Raw genomic sequence first — 18,684 nt, forward strand, 5'->3', positions numbered from 1 at the left:
ATCAGAGCTAACACTGTGAATTAATACTTTAACTGCCTATCTGGATTTTTATATGAGACAATGAAACCTTCCATTCACATCTACTTGTATTTTCATATTGAACACCAGAGTTCCTCAGACATGGACAGAACTTTGCTCCCCCATAATTGGTGTATTACCTAGTACCTCTATAGTAATAACATTACCTTCATTTTAAATAGAGTATTACAGGATCACATGCCGTACAGTGCCATCACATGCCGTACAGTCATCACATGCCGTACAGTGCCATCACATGCCGTACAGTGCCATCACATGCCGTACAGTGCCATCAAATGCCGTACAGTGCCATCAAATGCCGTACAGTGCCATCAAATGCCGTACAGTGCCATCACATGCCGTACGAGGATGGGGATGATGGGACTGTATAGGAGTACAGGGGATGGGGATAATGGGATTATATAGGAGTACAGGGGATGGGGATGATGGGACTGTGTATCACGGCATGTGATGGAACTTGGGATGATGGAACTGTATAACAGTACAGGGGCTGGGGGGATAGGGATGGTGGCTGGGGGGTTTGACATCAGTGACAGAGGGATGATTTGTATGTAAATAAAGGAGACTCTGGGGACATATCAGGGTCACTTTAGATGTGGGGAGTCAGTCTCCCTCTCCTATGTACTGTACACAGGTGTGTTCTATACGCATATAGCACTGTGTACATTTCAGAGAACAGGCACAGGTCACTGTGCTCCTCACCATGTCTACTCTACCGATACAACAAATTGCTATGTGTAGAGAGATTACCTGTGTTCATAGAAGTTTTCAGTGACAATCTCCCCTCCCCCATTGGCTGGAGGAGATGCTGACATGAACATTGAATGAATGAGTAAAGGGGGGGGGGGGATTCAGAGGACACAGGAAAGAACCTGAAAGCCCAGGGGAGAGGAAAGCTTGCAGATAACAGCCAGAGAAAGGTGAGGAGACGTCACTGCTTGTATCACACTGTATCTGCTTCCGGGTTTTAGCTGGAGACACACTGCTATGGAAACAGAGACATGTGAAGAACGTGTTCGTCATTCTAGATAGCAGCCACAAACCACATATCCTCCAGAGGGAGGGAATGAAGGAGAGGCTGAATTCTGAAGCTGTATCCACCCCCTGCAAACTTTTGAACTGAGAAATAACCGTTAGAGGCTGATTCTGGACACTTCAAAAGGATATTCTGCAATGCAGGTATGATGGCACCATGTACTACCTATTTTTGCATTCCCAAACTTCTCCTTTAAGCCAGTTTTGAAGAGAAAACTAGATTTTTAAAACAGCTTACCTGTAAAAATCATTTTCTTTGAGGTACATCAGGGAACACAGAGCCATAGTAGTTACTATGTGGGTTAATAAGCCACCTTTAGGTGATGGACACTGGCACGCCCTAAGACAAGAAGCTCACTCCCTATATAACCCCTCCCATTACTGGGAGAACTTCAGTTTTGTAGCCAAGCAATACACGTGTATACCAAAGAAGGGAGAGACCCTCTGTGTCCCCTGATGTACCTCAAAGAAAAGGATTTTACAGGTAAGCTGTTTTAAAAATCATGTTTTCTTTTCATACATTAGGGGACACAGCCATAGTAGTTATTGTGTGGGATGTCCCATAGCAATGGCAACTGAAGGGAGGCAGACAACAAAAAAGTAGGGCATTAAGAGGCTAGAGGACTTATACTGCAGCACACTATGCCCAAAGGCATCCTCATGACCTTTAACATCGATTTGATAGAATCTGGTAAATGTATGAACTGAAGACCAAATTGCGGCCTTGCAGATCTGAGCCATAGAGGCCTGATGATGCACCGCCCAAGAGGCACTAACAGCCCTGGTGGGGTGTGCTTTAACACGAAAAGGAGGAATTTTCTTCTTTAGACCATAAGCTTATACAATCACTTGACAAATCCATTTGGAAATAGTAGATTTTGATGCTGCCTGTCCCCTTTTAGGACCTTCTGGCAGTACAAACAAAACATCTGTTTTCCGAACCTGAGCTGTTGCCTTTAAATAGACTTTGATCGCTCTTACTACATCAAGGGAATGTAGTGCCTTCTCTTCCCTAGATCGAGGCTCTGGGAAGAAAGAAGGTAGAATAATATCCTGGTTCGATAGAAAACCTGTCACCACCTTTGGTAGAAATTCAGGATGAGGACGCAAGACCACCTTATCCTTATGCGTGATCAAATATGGCTCTTTACAAGATAGAGCCGCCGATTACTCTTCTAGCAGAGGATATGGCAACCAAAAAGAATACTTTACTTGTCAAAAGAACCAAGGGAATTTCCTGTATAGGCTCAAAAGACTGATTCTGTAAAGCCGACGAGACTAAATTCAAATCCCAAGGATTTAGAGGTGTCCTGACAGGGGGATTGATTTGTGTTAACCCCTGAAAAAAACTATGCACCAGAGAGTGAGATGCAAGAGGCCATTGGAAAAACACTGATAAGGCCGAGACCTGGCCCTTGATAGTACTCAAGGCCAGCTTAATTTCCAATCCCATTTGGAGGAATTCAAGGATCCTACCTATGACACTTCCTGGGGTGCCAACCCCTGGATCCACACCAGGAAATATATGCCTTCCAGACTCTATAGTAAAATGAATCTGGAGGCCGGCTTCCTAGCATTAACCAAAGTAGACACTAATGAAGGTGATAACACACAGTTCTTTAGAATGTGGGGTTCAATAGCCAAACCATTAAATGTAGCATTTGTAAAGTAGGATGGAATACTGGAACCTTTCGCAAGAAGGTCTGGCCACAACGGCAGGGTCCAAGGGCAAACCAAGATCTTCTGGGCCACCAGAATCACATCCTTTCATTCCTGCGGAGAAGGCGCGGAAGTAGCAGAACCAGAGGAAATGCACAGATCAGTGAAAACTGATCCCATGGGAAGACCAAGGCGTCTGTTCTGCACGCTTAGGGACGCTTAGGGGATCACTCATCCTTGACACAAAGTTGTCGACTTTGTTGTTGAATCTGGACGTGAACAGATCCACGTCCGGAAATAACAAATCTTTGACCTATCGATAGAAAGAGGTCGGGGTGAAGGGACCATTCTCCTGGAAATAACTGTTGGCAACTCAAGTAGTCCGCCTGGCAATTTTCTACCCTTGGAATAAAAATCGCCGATAGGCAAGGAATGCTGCTTTCTGCCCAAGCTAGAACATGATTCACCTCTTTTTGGGCTGCACAACTTCTTGTGCCCCCCTGGTGATTGATGTAAGCCACAGCCGTGCATTGTTGGATTGACTCCTGACATGACAATCCCATAGCCTGAGCATCCAAGATTCTAGGGCCAGATGTACTGCCCGAATCTCTAGAATGTTGATGGGCAAGGTCCTTTCTGACTTGGACAATTAACCCTGGACAGAAGCTTCTTCCAGGACTGATCCCCAGCCTAGAAAGCTGGAATCCGTTGTTACCATTTTCCAGGATACAGGTAAAAAGGATTTCCCTTTTTGGAGGTTGCTGGATATCAACCACAAATTGAGGCTCTGACGCCCCTCGGGGGATAAGCACATTCTAAAGTCCAAAGCGTGAACCTTCTTGTTCCAGGCCGACAGAATGGGGTTTTGGAGCAGTCTTGAATGAAACTGCGCATAAGGGACAGCCTAGAAGGAGGCCACCATCTTCCCTAACAACTTCATGCACAGCTGAACGGAAAGATTTCTCTTTGCTTTGACAAGTTTAATCAGTCCTTTTATGGAGCCGATTCTTGCCTGGGGTAAGAATACCTTCTTCTGTACGGTATCTAAGACTAGCCCCCAAGTACTGTAATCTCCTTGATGGTTTTAAGGAAGATTTTTCTAGGTTGAGTATCCAATTCAGAAATTCCAGGTAGTTTACAGCTGAGATTAAAGCGGTTCTTCACCCTAAAGGGGAAGTTCCGCTAATCTGATCCCTCCCCCCCTCCGGTGCCACAATCGGCACCTTTCGGGGGGAGGGGGGTGCAGTTACCTGGATAATCCAGGTAACTGCACCCACTTCCGGCCAGACCACCGCAGACCCCCGCAGACGCCCCGCCCCCCCACCCCGTTGTGTTCTGGGAAACACACAGTTCCCAGAGACACAGCGGGGGACCATAAGAGATGCGCAGCGCGACTCGCGCATGCGCAGTAGGGAACCGGGCAGTGAAGCTGTAATGCTTCACTTCCCGATTCCCTGACAGAGGATGGCGCCGGAGGCAGCACTGAGATGAGCGATCGCTCGTCATCTGCCGCCGACATCGCTGGACCCTGGGACAGGTAAATGCGATTTTATTAAAAGTCAGCAGCTGCAATATTAGTAGCTGCTGGCTTTTAATATTTTTATTTTAGGTGCAGAACCACTTTAAACTTAGGTTTAGACTAGAGACTGATTGATCTACTAAAAGTAGAATGTCTAAATAGGCTAGGACAGTTATGTCCTGAGCCCTTAACCTGGCTAAAGGAGGTGCCAGAATCTTTGTGAACACCAGCGGTGCAGTGGCTAGACCGAATGGCAGAGCCACAAATTGAAAATGATGTTTGGTTTTGGAACCGAGAAAAGGTTTGAATTATACCCTAAGCCCTGTTCCTCTAAGGGAAACTATGATATCACCTCCTGGGATAAGAGACGATCCAGAGCTAAAAAGAGAGGCTTCCTTGTCTCTGGGAACATTTGATTTTTGAAAATGAGGAGATGGGAATTCTCGGAACTCTAGTTTGTAACCTAGAGAAACTGAGGAAGCCACCCATCTGTCTTGACATTCCTGCCAGATCTTTGAAAATTGCAGAAGCCTTCTTCCCACACGAGTGAGCGGGGGGCGAGCCTTCATAAGGAGGCTTTAGCATTCTGCTTTGCAGGCTTTCCGACCCAAGTCCTCTTTTGGCCCTGGGGCTGCCCTTGATCCTGACAGTGGTGGCCGTCCAGACTGCCTAAAGGCAAAGGCCCCTGGCACTGGAGAGGAAGCACGCTTAAAAATCAGAAATTTTTAAACTTCTTCTTTAACGGTAAAAGAGAGCTTTTCCCATTAGAGATTCTTTGGATGTATTTATCCATATTGTCCATAAATAACCGTTCACCATGAAATGGGAAACTGGTCAAAAGCTTCTTACATGGTGCTTCGGCTGACCAATTCTTCAGCCACAGGACTCTGAGTATGCACTAGTACTAACATAAGCTGTGAGGCTTGAATGATAGAATCTTACATAGCGTCCACCGTAAAACATAGTGCATTTGATATGCCAGCCCATTGCTGGGCCTGCTGATCAGGAAGAATCTTAAATATCTCCACAAACTGATCCTTTATGGACTGAGATACACCAATTGCTGCAAGAACTGGCTGCGCTACTGAACTTGCCAGAGGCATGTTCTTAAAAAGAAATTCCAATTTTTTATCTGTTGGATCCTTTAACATCTGCGCATTATCCGCTGGACAAGTGAGATTTTTGTTCACAAAAGGTGATTGCAGCAACCCCCCATTTCTTATACAATTCCTCCTCCATAGTATGCAGTGTAGAAAACTTTTTTGGAGGAAAAAAATGCTTATCTGGGTGTTTCCATTCTGTCTAGCTCAGCTTTTTTTAGCCATAAATGAATAGGAAAAGCATCCCCAGATGGGGGAAGCTTTAGTGATATCAAACCAGAGGTGGGTTCATCAAAAGACAGCGCTACAATCAGCAAAAATGTTGAATGAACCAATTTAGTAAGGGAGTGTACAATGTAGTAAATTTCATATTAACCAATATATATATATATTATGATATTCATATTCTTATTCATTTTATTATATACTAGTGGTCTTATCAATATTATTATTCAATATGTAAAGCAACAATTATTATTCTTTAATAAAGTATACTGTGATTTCCATAGATTTAGAAAGATTTAATTTTAAAAGTTGAACTTTAGATGACCTCTCTTCTTCTTTCTCATTCTTTCTATAATATAGTTTACTGGGTGAAAGTTCATTGTTTTAGTTTTTAAGTAAGCACTTATTAGAAAAGAAAACACTTGACAGCACATAAATTATAAGATATGATAAGCACCGTCAAAGATGAGAAAAACAGGTGGTTCAAATAATTATGTGGAATACGGGAAAGTTATGTACAGAACATTAAATTAAGTTTGAAAGGGTCAAACAAAGGTCTGCTTGAGCCCTTATTAAAACTGTTAAAATACATTGAATACGAAGTACACTCGTGTGTATGCATATATAATAATGAATAAGTAATTTGCTTGTGTAAATATTATATATATATATATATATATATATATATATATATATATATATATATATATATATATATATATATATATATTCAAGCAAAAATACCCTTCATTGCATCTCTATATCAAAAACATTACTTTTCAGGAGACCTGAAAAGCTGGTGGAAAAAAAAAACTGACAGAAAAATGGAGTGTTGCCTATAGTATTATACTAAGAATATTGTTTAATTTGAGAGTAGAAAATTACATTTTGCTCTAAATTTCATAGAGCCTTTTTCTGGGTTTTGGTGAATTAGTATTCATTTACCCTGGTAGAACTGTGAACTACTCATGCAATTTTTCTATCTTTGCTCTCATTTCAGTGGCCCAGTCAAATAACTGTTGCTGTAAGCCAAACCTAAAACTTCAGCTTTTTTTTGCAGGGAATTGCAGATTTTCTACATAATGAAGGTCTAACATTCAGCAAATTTCCAAGCAGTAAGCAACTGCTAGAATAACATATGACTAATAAATAAATCAAGGTGTTGGATCAAGAATTTGAACCAAGTTTCTTTAAAAACAAAGGTTTTACTGTGGTTATGTAGGGGGGCTAAAAATGTACTCCTTTGAGACCTACATACAGTACATCTGCATAAACTAAATCATTTATCATCCATCTACTTAAAAAAATAAAAATAAATCAGAGCTGGTATTTACTTAGGTTAACATACATACGTGCTATATTACCAAAAGTATTGGGACGCCGGCTGTCATGGCCGAGACGCATAAAATTATTATATATTTTTTCATATAGCCAGGCTGATTAAATCATCCCTCCAGGAGAGCTGAAGTCAAGAGACCAAGCTTATGATGAAACAGAGTAGATCTGAACAATAATGCCCCCTTACACGAAGCCAGCTGACAATGGTCAAATTTTTCAGATCCAGGTAACAGCCTTTAATTAAAGGAAAAGCTTGGGTAAATAGCCCCATTGTTTCAAAGGGTGAGATCGCCTCCATAGTAAGAGCCCCATGTTGACTCCGCTTTACCTCAGACAATGACTGAGATATGAGGTTAAAGGGGTTGTAAAGGTAATTTTTTTATTTTCTACATAGGTTCCTTTAACCACTTTCAGACCGGACCAATTTGCTGGTCAAAGACCAGACCACTTTTTGCGATTCGGCACTGCGTCGCTTTAACTGACAATTGCGCGGTCGTGCGACGTGGCTCCCAAACAAAATTGACGTCCTTTTTTTCCCACAAATAGAGCTTTCTTTTGGTGGTATTTGATCACCTCTGCGGTTTTTATTTTTTGCGCTATAAACAAAAATAGAGCGACAATTTTGAAAAAAACGCATTATTTTTTACTTTTTGTTATAATAAATATCCCCCAAAAATATATAAAAAAAATTTTTTTTCCCTCAATTTAGGCCGATACGTATTCTTCTACATATTTTTGGTAAAAAAAAATCGCAATAAGCGATTATTGATTGGTTTGCGCAAAAGTTATAGCGTTTACAAAATAGGGATAGTTTTATAGCATTTTTATTAATAATTTTTTATTATTTTTTTTTACTAGTAATGGCGGCGATCTGCGATTTTTATTGTGACTGCGACATTGTCGGGGACCCATCGGACATTTTTGACACATTTTTGGGACCATTGTCATTTATACAGTAATCACTGCTATATAAATGCAGTGATTCCTGTGTAAATGACACTGGCAGTGAAAGGGTTAACCTGTGGGTGGCAGTGTAGGGGTTAAGTGTTCCTAGGGGTGTGTTACTAACTGTGGGGGGGTTGGGCTTTCATTTAGTGTACACTGATCTCTGCTCCAATCACATGGAGCAGAGATCAGCGTCACTAGTTGCTAGGCAGAATGAGAAAATGTTGTTTATACAGCATTTCCTCCATTCCGCCGCTCCGTGAGACGATCGCGGGGATGCCCGCGGCGATCGAGTCCGCGGGTCCCGCGACCGGACTCACGGAGGTCCCGACCAGCGCGGGAGCGCGCCGCCGGCGGCGCGCTCCCGATGGCACGGCGGCAACGAATATTGGACGTACATGTACGCCAATATGCCTGCCCGTGCCATGCTGTCGACGTACATCGTCGTGCGCTGGTCGGGAAGTGGTTAAGCTAATGCATTGTTGGTTCACTTATCTTTTCCTTCGATTTCCCTTCTAAATGTTTTTTTTTCTTTGTTTTCTTTGTCTAAATTTCTCACTTCCTGTTCCTCCTCAGTAAGCTGTTCAGTAAGCTGTTCTGGCTGACTAACCACCGCTCGGATGATGGTGAGAAGTTTACTGAGGAGAAACAGGAAGTGAGATATTCAGACAAAGCAAAAAAACATTTAGAAGGGAAATCAAAGGAAAAGGTAAGTGAACCAACAATGCACTAGCTTAAAGGAACCTATGTAGAAAATTAAAAAAATTACCTTTACAACCCCTTTAATGTTACATCAGAATGACATACTGGCACAAATATCTCCTCCCTTGGTCACTTGATAACCGCCCATGGCTTCCAATACCACTTATACGCTGATGACACCCAAATCTGTGTACTCCTCACCTCACTCCTTCAGTCTCCTCTCGTATTACTAACCTGCTAACTGACATATCAGCATGGATGTCGCACCACTTCCTTAAACTAAAGCTCTCTAAAACTGAGCTATTAATATTCCCCCTTGCACATGCCCCCTCCATGACTTTTCCATCAAAATCAACAATGCAACCATCAGGCCCTCCCATCATGCCAGGGTACTAGGTGTAATCCTAGACGCAGACTTGTCATTTCAGCCCCAAGTCCAATCGTTGTCAAAAGTTTGTAGAATTCACCTCCGTAACATCTCTAAAATTCGGCCCTTTTTAACAAATGAAACCACCAAGCTCCTCATTCATTCCCTTGTTATCTCTCGCCTTGACTATTGCAACTCCCTTCTTATTGGCCTGCCTCTCAATAGGCTATATCCTCTTCAGTCTATCATGAATGCTGCTGCCAGACTTATCCACCTTACCAACCACTCAGTGTCTACCAACCCTCTCCCCCAATCCCTACACTGGCTCCCAATCACCCAGCGCATTAAATTCAAAATACTAACCACAACATACAAAGCCATTCACAACTCTGCCGCGAGCTACATCACCAATCTCATCTCCAAATATCACCCAAATCGTCACCTCCACTCTTCTCAAGACCTCCTACTCTCAAGCTCTCTCGTCTCCTCCTCCCATGCTCATCTCCAGGATTTCTCCAGAGCCTCTCTTATCCTCTGGAACTTGCTACCTCCACTGGTCCAGCTATCCCCTACTATTGCTACCTTCAGGCGATCCCTGAAAACTCCTCTCTTCAGGGAGGCCTATCATGTCTCCAACTAAACTCCTACCACTTCCATCAGCTCATTCTCGACAGTTATAACCTTTTGTACCACCTGGCCAACCCTATTAGATTGTAAGCTCTTCTGAGCAGGGCCCTTTTAATCCTCTTTTATTTTATTGTATTGTAACTGTATTGTCTCCTTTATATATTGTAAAGCACTGCGTAAATTGCTGGCGCTATATAAATCCTAAATAATAATAATAATAATAATAAACCGTCAATGAAAATATGTGTCTAAAATTGTCTGAAAGGAGGAATTGTTTGGATAGCTAAACCCTGATTGAAATTAACCTTGGAGAGGCTCAATGAAGATTTAAAACGCTTTAAGAAAACATTTAAAAACTGTATACATGTGGCATGGTTTTAATATAGAACAAATTAAGAATTGTGTAAAGATACCTATCATTGTTATAAAAAGACAGACACCGTGACCACATCTACATAAAACTACCCACATAACATGTGTTGTGCCAAGACAAATAGGTCTTCATAGGATATGCAGGAGTCATGCATTTATCCATATAAACATACATTTTGTGTGATAACGATTACTCAAATTTATACTAAGTATATTGCATTTTGTACCAGTTGCCATGATCCCTGAGCAATATAGGTATAAATTCATTAGCCCCAATATATAGGTAGATGCCCATTATGAAAGGGAACATATTTTCTTTCAACAAATAGTTTAGAATACATTTTCGATCCTCAGACACACCTAGTGGCTGAAGATATTACCTGAGCTCACCAGGTAAATTATTAGAGCTCTCCAACCACTGGAGATTAAGCCAAACCTTCTGGGCTGAGCTCATGATAATTTTATGTGCTTATTGTCCCAGATGGTATAAAGGATGTGGGAACCATAGAAAGGAATCTCAGACCCACACACCGGATACACCCCCTAGACCAGCCTTTCTCAACCTTTTCAACACACAGGAACCCTTGAAATAGTTCTCCGGTCTCGGGGAACCCCTTCTAAAAATTAGGCATCTACAACTCATGATACAATAGTGTGATGGTCAGTGGGAAGAATGGTCCTTACATTTGTGGTCATTGAGAAGAATAATCTCCTTACAGATAGCTAAAAAGATCAATGGTGTCAGTGGGAACTCATCTGTGAGGCAGAAATTGCCCAATGCTGAAGAAACCCCTAGCAACCTTTGGAGGAACCCTGGTTGAGAATCACTGCCCTAGACTTTCAAAAAGCCTGATAATTGACCACTCCCCATCTGGCTGGAACTACTCATAATTGGTCAGATGTCTTCCCCTTTTGAACTGTTGGCAAGATACAGACCAGACGAATATTAATTATCTTTTTAGCTCAAAATTGTAGGGATTGTATTGTATAGGTTGTGTGTTAATGTTATCATGTGCAATGTATAGCGTAGTTTTTATAATTATTCATTTGCCTATACTGCCTAAGCCGTGTTTAGGGGGAATTCAGACATAAACTTGCATAACATCAATTTAAATTACTGTGGTCCCAGGGAAAGTATTTATCGCCTCATTCAATTCAGTAGCTCTGTTGGATTAATATTTCTTTCAAATAGGCAATATCTATCTGTTCACTCCGTGAGACATACTTTCGATTCCTTCTGGCTGGAGAAATTCAGAGGACTGTTTCCCCGAGCGACAAGGGATACTGTGTTCTTGAACATAAAGCGCAATTACTGCACATATTTTTCTTGTATTGTATAATTATAATTTTTAATTAATAAAGTTAAATTATTTACTTATTAATTGTATTGGGAAGAAATCCCCATAAATTAAACTCAGGAAAGTATTGTGGTATGAACTGATTATCTGAACAAAGTTCACAAATTTACCGTAAGGTTGGAGGCACTGAAAAACAAAAACACCGAGATCTTAATTAAGATTCCATAACACACTCACAACACTGCCTATACATGAACTTTAATGGCATCCCAGTCTTAGCCCATAGGGTTCAATATTGAGTTGGCCCATCCTTTGCAGCTATAACAGCTTCAACTGTTCTGGGAAGTCTGCCCACAAGGTTTAGGAGTGAGTCTATGGGAATATGGGAACGAGGTCAGGACTCTGTGCAGGCCGGTCAAGTGCCTCCACCCCAAACTCGCTTATCCTCGTCTTTATGGACCTTGCTTTGTGCACTGGCCAAATCATTTGGTGGAGGGGGAATTATGGAGTGGGGTTGTTCTTCAGGGGTTTCATACTCCCAACTTTGTGGGAACAGTTTAGGGATGGCCCCTTCCTGTTCCAACATGACTGCGCACCAGTGCACAAACAAGGCTCATAGAGACATAGATGAGAGAGTTTGGGGTAAGGAACTAACTAAGTCGGCACCAGCCACCCTCTGTTTAATTTCCACTGTCACTGTCACTGTCACTGCACCACCCATGGACTCCCTGTCAAAACAAAAACACACACACACACACACACACAGCACTGTCACTATCAGCTCATTTTGGAGGCACACTCGGAACTTTGCAGCTCTCACAGAGCTCAGTGAGGCCATATAGAATGCTATTGTTTGCTGAGCCAACAACATCTTTTCACGGATGTCCCATCATCTACCTCTGAGACCCTGCAGAATATCTCACATCCCTCTAGAAGGGGAATCATTACCAATTTATTCTACTGTACTTCCTGTCTAAGTAATCGTTCCTCCAGTGATATACCTGTGTTTGTGTAACTGTCATTATCCAGAAGGGATGCAATCATGTTACAAATCCGAATGATGATTAATAGTTATTGCTCAGTGAGCTGGATACATGATTGATATCCCAATACGGAATGAATACAGCCATCTCTTATATTTATAGAAGAGCTCATGGGCCAAGTGTGTGCTTTTTTTGTTTTAGCTAACAACAAAGTTATTTGGTGTCAGGTGGAGGGTTTATACATTTTTAATGTTTGTTTTTAATTGACCAATAAACTGTTTCAATTTTGTTACTGGATAAATGTCTGGGGTCACTTTATACCTTCTGTCCTGTGAAAACTCTCCTATTGTTTGATACAACTCAATACTGAACCCTAAAGACTAAGACTGGGATGCCATTAAAGTTCATGTAAAGGTAGGGGTCCCAGTAATTTTGGTAATATAGCGTATATAAAATATATAGCTTTAACAAATATGTATTAAAAATATTCAAATACTCATACAACACTTACCTCAGAATAACAGTTTTAAAGCTTTTCTGAAACAATTCTTCTATTACATGTTTGCTGTCTCGACAAAAAATTTCTGCCATGAGCTGCAAGAGCAGCGGACTTCGAGACAACTCCAGTGCATCCAAGAACTGGAACAGTGAACATATTTAGTACCCATTTGAATTACAATAAGCGGCTATCACAATTTTAATGCCATCCAGGGTCAAAGCCTTCGGTATACCAGGGATAACAGGATTTTTGTACTCATCGTAAAATCCTTTTCTCTGTAATTCACCGACCGACACAGCTCCTCGGTAACTAAATGGGTTGTATAGCCTGCCATTAGGAGAACTAGGTAAAATTGTTACACAATACACAGAACTTTAAATCCCGCCCCAGGGGGGCGGACCCTGTTCTATCAACTCTCCTCACTGCTCCCGGCAGCTTCAGTACGTCAACAAGCAGTATAATGTAGAAAAAAGGAGGGTTGGGTGTTGTGTCGGTCGGTGAATTACAGAGAAAAGGATTTTACGGTGAGTACAAAAATCCTATTTTCTCTTATATTCACCGACCGACACAGCTCCTCTCTAACTACATGGGACGTCAACAAGCAGTGCCAAACGAGGGGTGGGAAAAAACAGCATGAAAACTTCATCCACCATGGCAAGTGGGAACTAGTGAAACTAAACCAACAAAAAAACAGCAGTGTGTGGAAAAACTGAACCATATAACCGGGCATCCTCAACAGGAGTGATCCTCAAGACCGCAACATTGCGGAAGTAATGCAACAGTGCATTAACAAAACAGTGCTGCGTTTTTATCGAAAAACCAGAAAAAAAAACTCAATTGCAACTACACGGCCGTCTGCAAAACTTTGCGGCCAAAACAGGCATCAGCCGATGCACTGATGTCTACCTGTAGAACTTGGTAAACGCATGGACAGACGACCAGGTCGCCGCCTTACACACTTGAGCGACAGACGCTTGGTGTCGGAAGGCCCAAGACATTCCGATTGCTCTTGTAGTGTGGGCCGTGACTGGAAAGGGGGGCACCTGCCCCTTCAAGGCGTAGGCTTGTACTACAATCTGTCTGATCCACCTGGAAATTGTGGCCGACGGGACCGCCATGCCTTTCTTTGGACCAGCCACCGAAACAAACAGTGACTTCCGAAAGGGGGCTGTGGCAGACAAGTACACCTTCAGAGCCCTAACCACATCGAGAGTGTGAAGGGCCACCTCCTTGGGGTGCTTCGGTTTAGAACACAACAATGGTAATACAATGTCTGCATTGATATGAAAAGCTTAAACCACCTTTGGTAGAAAGGACGGTTGCAGACGCAACACCAACTTATCCCTGTGGATGACCAGATAAAGCGACTTGCATGACAAGGCAGCCAATTCCCGAAAACCCTCCTGGCCGATGTGATGGCCACTAGAAAGACCACTTTTTGTGAAAGGGTCAACAGAGGAATCTCCCTGATATTCTCAAACGGCAGCTTCTGAAACACCGACAACACCAGGTTCAAATCCCACAGAGGTAACGGAGGACGCACCGGAGGGACTACATGTCGCACCTCCTGAACAAAGGTACTTACTAATGAGTGAGACGCCAGGGGTTGCTGGAAAAAGACAGCCAGAGCTGAAATATGCCCCTTGACGGTGCTCAACTCCCACTTATGGTCTACACCTTTCTGAAGAAACAGCAGGATCCTGGATATAGAGAAAGAGCGCGGATGCCACCCTTTCTCCTCATACATGGAGATATAGCCCTTCCAAGTACGATGGCATATCTTCCTGGAAGAAGATTTCCACGCCCTCAACATAGTTGGAATCACCGAGTCCAACAGACCCCGGTTCCTCAACACCTGGCTTTCAACAGCCATGCTGTTAAAGCCAGCGATGGTAAAGCAGGGTGAAAGATTGGTGAATGAGATAGGAGGTCCTCTCGCAACGGCAGTCACCAGGGAGCGTCTGCCACCAGACGCACCAGGTCTGCGTACCAGGGCCACTGAGGCCAATCTGGGGCAACCAGGATTACTGGGATTCCCTCTGCTTCCACTCTGCGCAGCAGGCGTGGCAACAGTTTTAATGGAGGAAAGGTGTAGAGCACCTGGTACTGATCCCATGGAGACACCAGCGTGTCTGACGCGTCTGCCCACGGATCTCTGGTCCTGGACAAGAATCTTGGTACCTTCCGATTGAGACGAGAGGCCAATGGATCCACATCTGGTGTGCCCCATTTCAGGCACAGCAGCCTGAACATCTCCGGATGCAATGCCCATTCTCCTGGGTCCAGCATCTGTCGACTCAGATAGTCCGCCTGCCAATTGTCCACCCCTTCAAGTCCAAGATTGGACGTACCCCTTCCTGCTTGGGAACTACAAACAGATTTCAGTGGAACCCCTGGAAGCGTTCAGATTCCGGAACCAGTACAATCACCCCCTGATTCAGCAAGTCACGTACCACCCCCAACAGGGCCTCCCGGCGAACCGGGGACACGGGTATGCTGGAGGGGAAGAATTGGTTTGGCGGCCAAGAGAGAAACTCTATCTTGTAGCCTGTGGAAATCAGATCGCAGACCCATTGGTCAGATAACCGGAAGGTCCACCAGGCTGCAAACTCCCGAAGACGACCCCCCACCCGAAAAGTGGGTGGGGGCAAACCTTCATGCAGTAGCACTTTTGTTTGCAGGCTTGTTAGGCTTGCGGTTCCAGGGACGCTTCTGACCATCCGTGGGCGTCCTGTTGGGCTGGGGGCATTTTGCCGAAGCACCGGGCGGACGAAAAAGCTGCTTGTGAGCGGAAAAAGAGGGCCCTTGCCTGCGTCGAGGCTCCTTAGCCTTCCTGGCCTGTGGGAGTAGTGTACTCTTATCCCCAGTGGCATTCTTAATATCGTCATTCAGCGAGGCTCCAAAGAGCCGCTCGCCAACGAAAGGAAGATCCGTCAGGGCTTTCTTGGATGCTTGATCAGCAGACCAGCATTTCAGCCAAATGAGGCACCTCAGCACCACAGCTGACACTGAAGCCCTGAATAACAGAGGGAGAGTATCCAGGGCCACGTCACAGATGTACTTAAGGCCTTGCACTAGTTAGTCTACTAGCTCCACGCAGACATGGGAGGCGTTCCGCTCTCCCAATTCGCGGTGCAAAAGTTCTGCCCACTCAGTCAATGTCTGCAACACCAGTGCGGCTGACCCCACAACCATAAACAAGGAACGAGCCGCCGCCTTGGCCTTCCTGTCCGTGCGATCTTTGAATGCAGGAGTCCCCTCAAACAGGATCGTGATTACTTTAACCTAGATACTGGGGGGTCCACGACCGGAGGAGCCGACCACTTTTTGAGAAGGCTTTCCTCAAAGGGGTAACGCACCTCCAAATTTTTGGGGACCGAAAAGGTCCGTTGCGGGCGACCTAATTCCCTGTAGATGAATTTGTCAAAATAAGTCAAATACGGGAACACCTTAGGTGAACGTTCTGGCTTGCGGGACCCAAAAGGGACCGGTACATCAGCAGAGGGATCCGCTGGCTCCTGAATCTTCAGGGTATCACGCACAGCTGTGATAAGTGCTCCAACAAGCGATTTGTCGTGCCCGGACCCAAACGGGGAATCATCCTCACTGTCCGAACGGTCCTGGTCAGCCACGTCTGATAGGTCAGAGCAGGGGTCACCAGCTACAGCAGGGCCTGAGTCTGCATCAGAGCTCTCCCCAGAGGACGGGGGGCAGGGGCCTCTTACATGCACCTTTCCTGCCACGTGCCACCTCTATCTCAGCAATATAGGAGTCAAGGACCGCCGTCAGGGTGTCCATGCGCACCGTGCTAACCGCAGGTGACCCGGTTGCTATAGCCTGGATTTTAGGGGGAAGAAACACCAGTTTCTGAAGCCATGCTGACCCTAGCCTGTCTGTCACCTGCGAGGGGACTTAGGACAGTGAAGGTCCCACTCTCCTGCTGCCGCCGCGTGGGGGGGTACTTAGCGCTAGACTCACCACCCTGGGGCATTCTGTGAATGCCACTAGCAGTGCCTGCAGTCCCTAGGAGGTTCCCAGTTGCAGAGAGGAGAAAACTGTGGCAGCAGCTATAAACAGTGGTAAAACGTTCTGCAGAGCTAGCTTCAGCATTCAGCAAAGAGCCATCCAGCGTCCTGTACACACAGTGGACACAGGAAACAAGTGAGAGCACATGTAATGCTGCCACAAGAAAAAAGCGGCGAAAAAAATCGCTCTGGCTTCAAGAAAATGGTCGCCAATTCAACTAATAGGAGATCCTAAAGAAGATGGCCGCTGAAGCTCACCAGGGGAATACCAGCTTTCCCACATCCAAGATGGCCGCCGGACAGTGCCATGCGGTGACAGAACAAAAAATAAAAATGTGCTGCCTGCCTACAGCCAGAACCCTCCACAAACACCTTTTGGGACCCCCCAAACTGGGACCAGGACCAAACGCCAGCCACACAGAGCCCCCACAGGTGAAAAAATAGCGAACCCCACACACACACCGCCCGCAGCGCATGCAGCCACCCCCCTCAGAGGGGAGAAGGAGGGGTGATAGGGACTTGGGAGAGAAGATAGGGAGGTGAGGTGGCCCCCGAATCGACCCACCAGGGAATGCCCAGCCGCTCACCCCACCGAGGCAGGGAGAGCCGTACTTACCAGTCCTGAAGAGCTGGGAGACATTCCATCACAGACCTACTCCTGTGCAGTTACAGGGTAGCTGTTGGCCCGGTATACTGTGATCCAGACAGCAGTAGCCCGGTCATATGTATACCCCGGCGCATCGAAGCTCACTGACCACCCCTGGACCTGAGACCTGTCGTGGCCTGCGTAGCCTTAGCTGTGGCCTGCTCACGCTCGATGGCCGGATTGGGGAGACTACAAGGATATCATTAACCAGCCTGTCACCCAGCCGGCAGTTGACAGAAGATCCCAGGATCTTTCATTTTGCACAAAAAGCAACAAAACTGCAGCAAAAACATGGACCGAGAGGGCCAGCAGGGTTCCTAGGTCATTCTCCTTACTAGGCAAAATAAAAACTGAAGCTGCTGGGAGCAGTGAAGAGGGTTGATAGCACAGGGTCCGCAACCCCGGGCGGGATTTAAAGTTCTGTGTATTGTCTAACAATTTTGCCTAGTTCTCCTAATAGCAGGCTATACAACCCATTTCGTTACAGAGAGGAGCTGTGTCGGTCAGTGAATATAAGAGAAAAATATTTTTACTACTTTCCGAACATAGGATAACACCTTTCTCAGACCTCATTCTTTGTTCAAAGTGATTGTAAAGGCTCCATTTTTTATTTATTTTTAAATAACAAACATGTTATACTTACCTCCTCTGTGCAGTTGGTATTGCTCAGAGCAGCCTGGATCCTCCTCTTCTCGGGACCCTCTTCACTGCTCCTAGCCTCTCTCCTTTGAGTGCCCCTCAGCCAGCAGCTTGCTACAGGGGGCACTCAAGCTGAGTCAGAGTTTCGTGTATCCATTCAGACAGGGAGACCCTACCTGGCACAGCCCCCTTTCTGCCCCGATTGGCTGACTGACTGATTGACAGCTGCGGGAGCCAATGGCACCGCTGCTCTGTCTCAGCCAATCAGATGGAGTGTCCTGGATGGCTAAGGGGATTATGGACATCGCTGGTGAGAGAAGGAGCTCAGGTAGGTAATTAGGGGGATGCTGAGGGGGCTGTTACACACAGCAGGTTTTTTTATCTTGATGCATAGAATGCATTAAAATAAAAAAAACTTCTGCCTTTACAAATCCTTTAAATACTCTCAATTTTTTGTCATTTGCTAGCATGTGCAACCCTTCATATACCCAATACACATAGAAAGTATATTGTGCCTATTACATATAACCTGTATATTTTATATCATATCATAGGATAGAATCTAAACAGTGATATACATTACTGCATGTCAATTTAGCTAAAGACAGCAGTTCTTTAACCACCTGACATCCGCGCTATGGCCGAATGACTGCCACAGCGAGGATG

The 18,684-nt window shown here is 44.7% G+C and overlaps 1 protein-coding gene across 5 annotated transcripts in view; it reads right to left on the reverse strand.

Moving 5' to 3' along the window:
- Positions 1 to 18,684, reverse strand: part of PRKDC (protein kinase, DNA-activated, catalytic subunit) — a 794,135-nt gene that overhangs the window by 440,175 nt on the left and 335,276 nt on the right. For all 5 annotated transcript variants that reach the window (XR_013277654.1, XR_013277655.1, XM_077492661.1 and 2 more), the window contains exon 40: positions 12,721 to 12,848. Coding sequence is in view for 3 of the 5 variants with exons in the window: in XM_077492661.1 (XP_077348787.1) it covers positions 12,721 to 12,848 (128 nt within the window). In the remaining 2 variants the exon portion in view is untranslated. The remainder of the gene's footprint in view (positions 1 to 12,720; positions 12,849 to 18,684) is intronic.

The sequence above is a fragment of the Lithobates pipiens genome, unplaced genomic scaffold (genome assembly GCF_037356315.1).
Source record: "Lithobates pipiens isolate NorthernLeopardFrog02 unplaced genomic scaffold, aLitPip1_a1.2 Scaffold_19, whole genome shotgun sequence".
NCBI classification, from domain to species: Eukaryota; Metazoa; Chordata; class Amphibia; order Anura; family Ranidae; genus Lithobates; species Lithobates pipiens.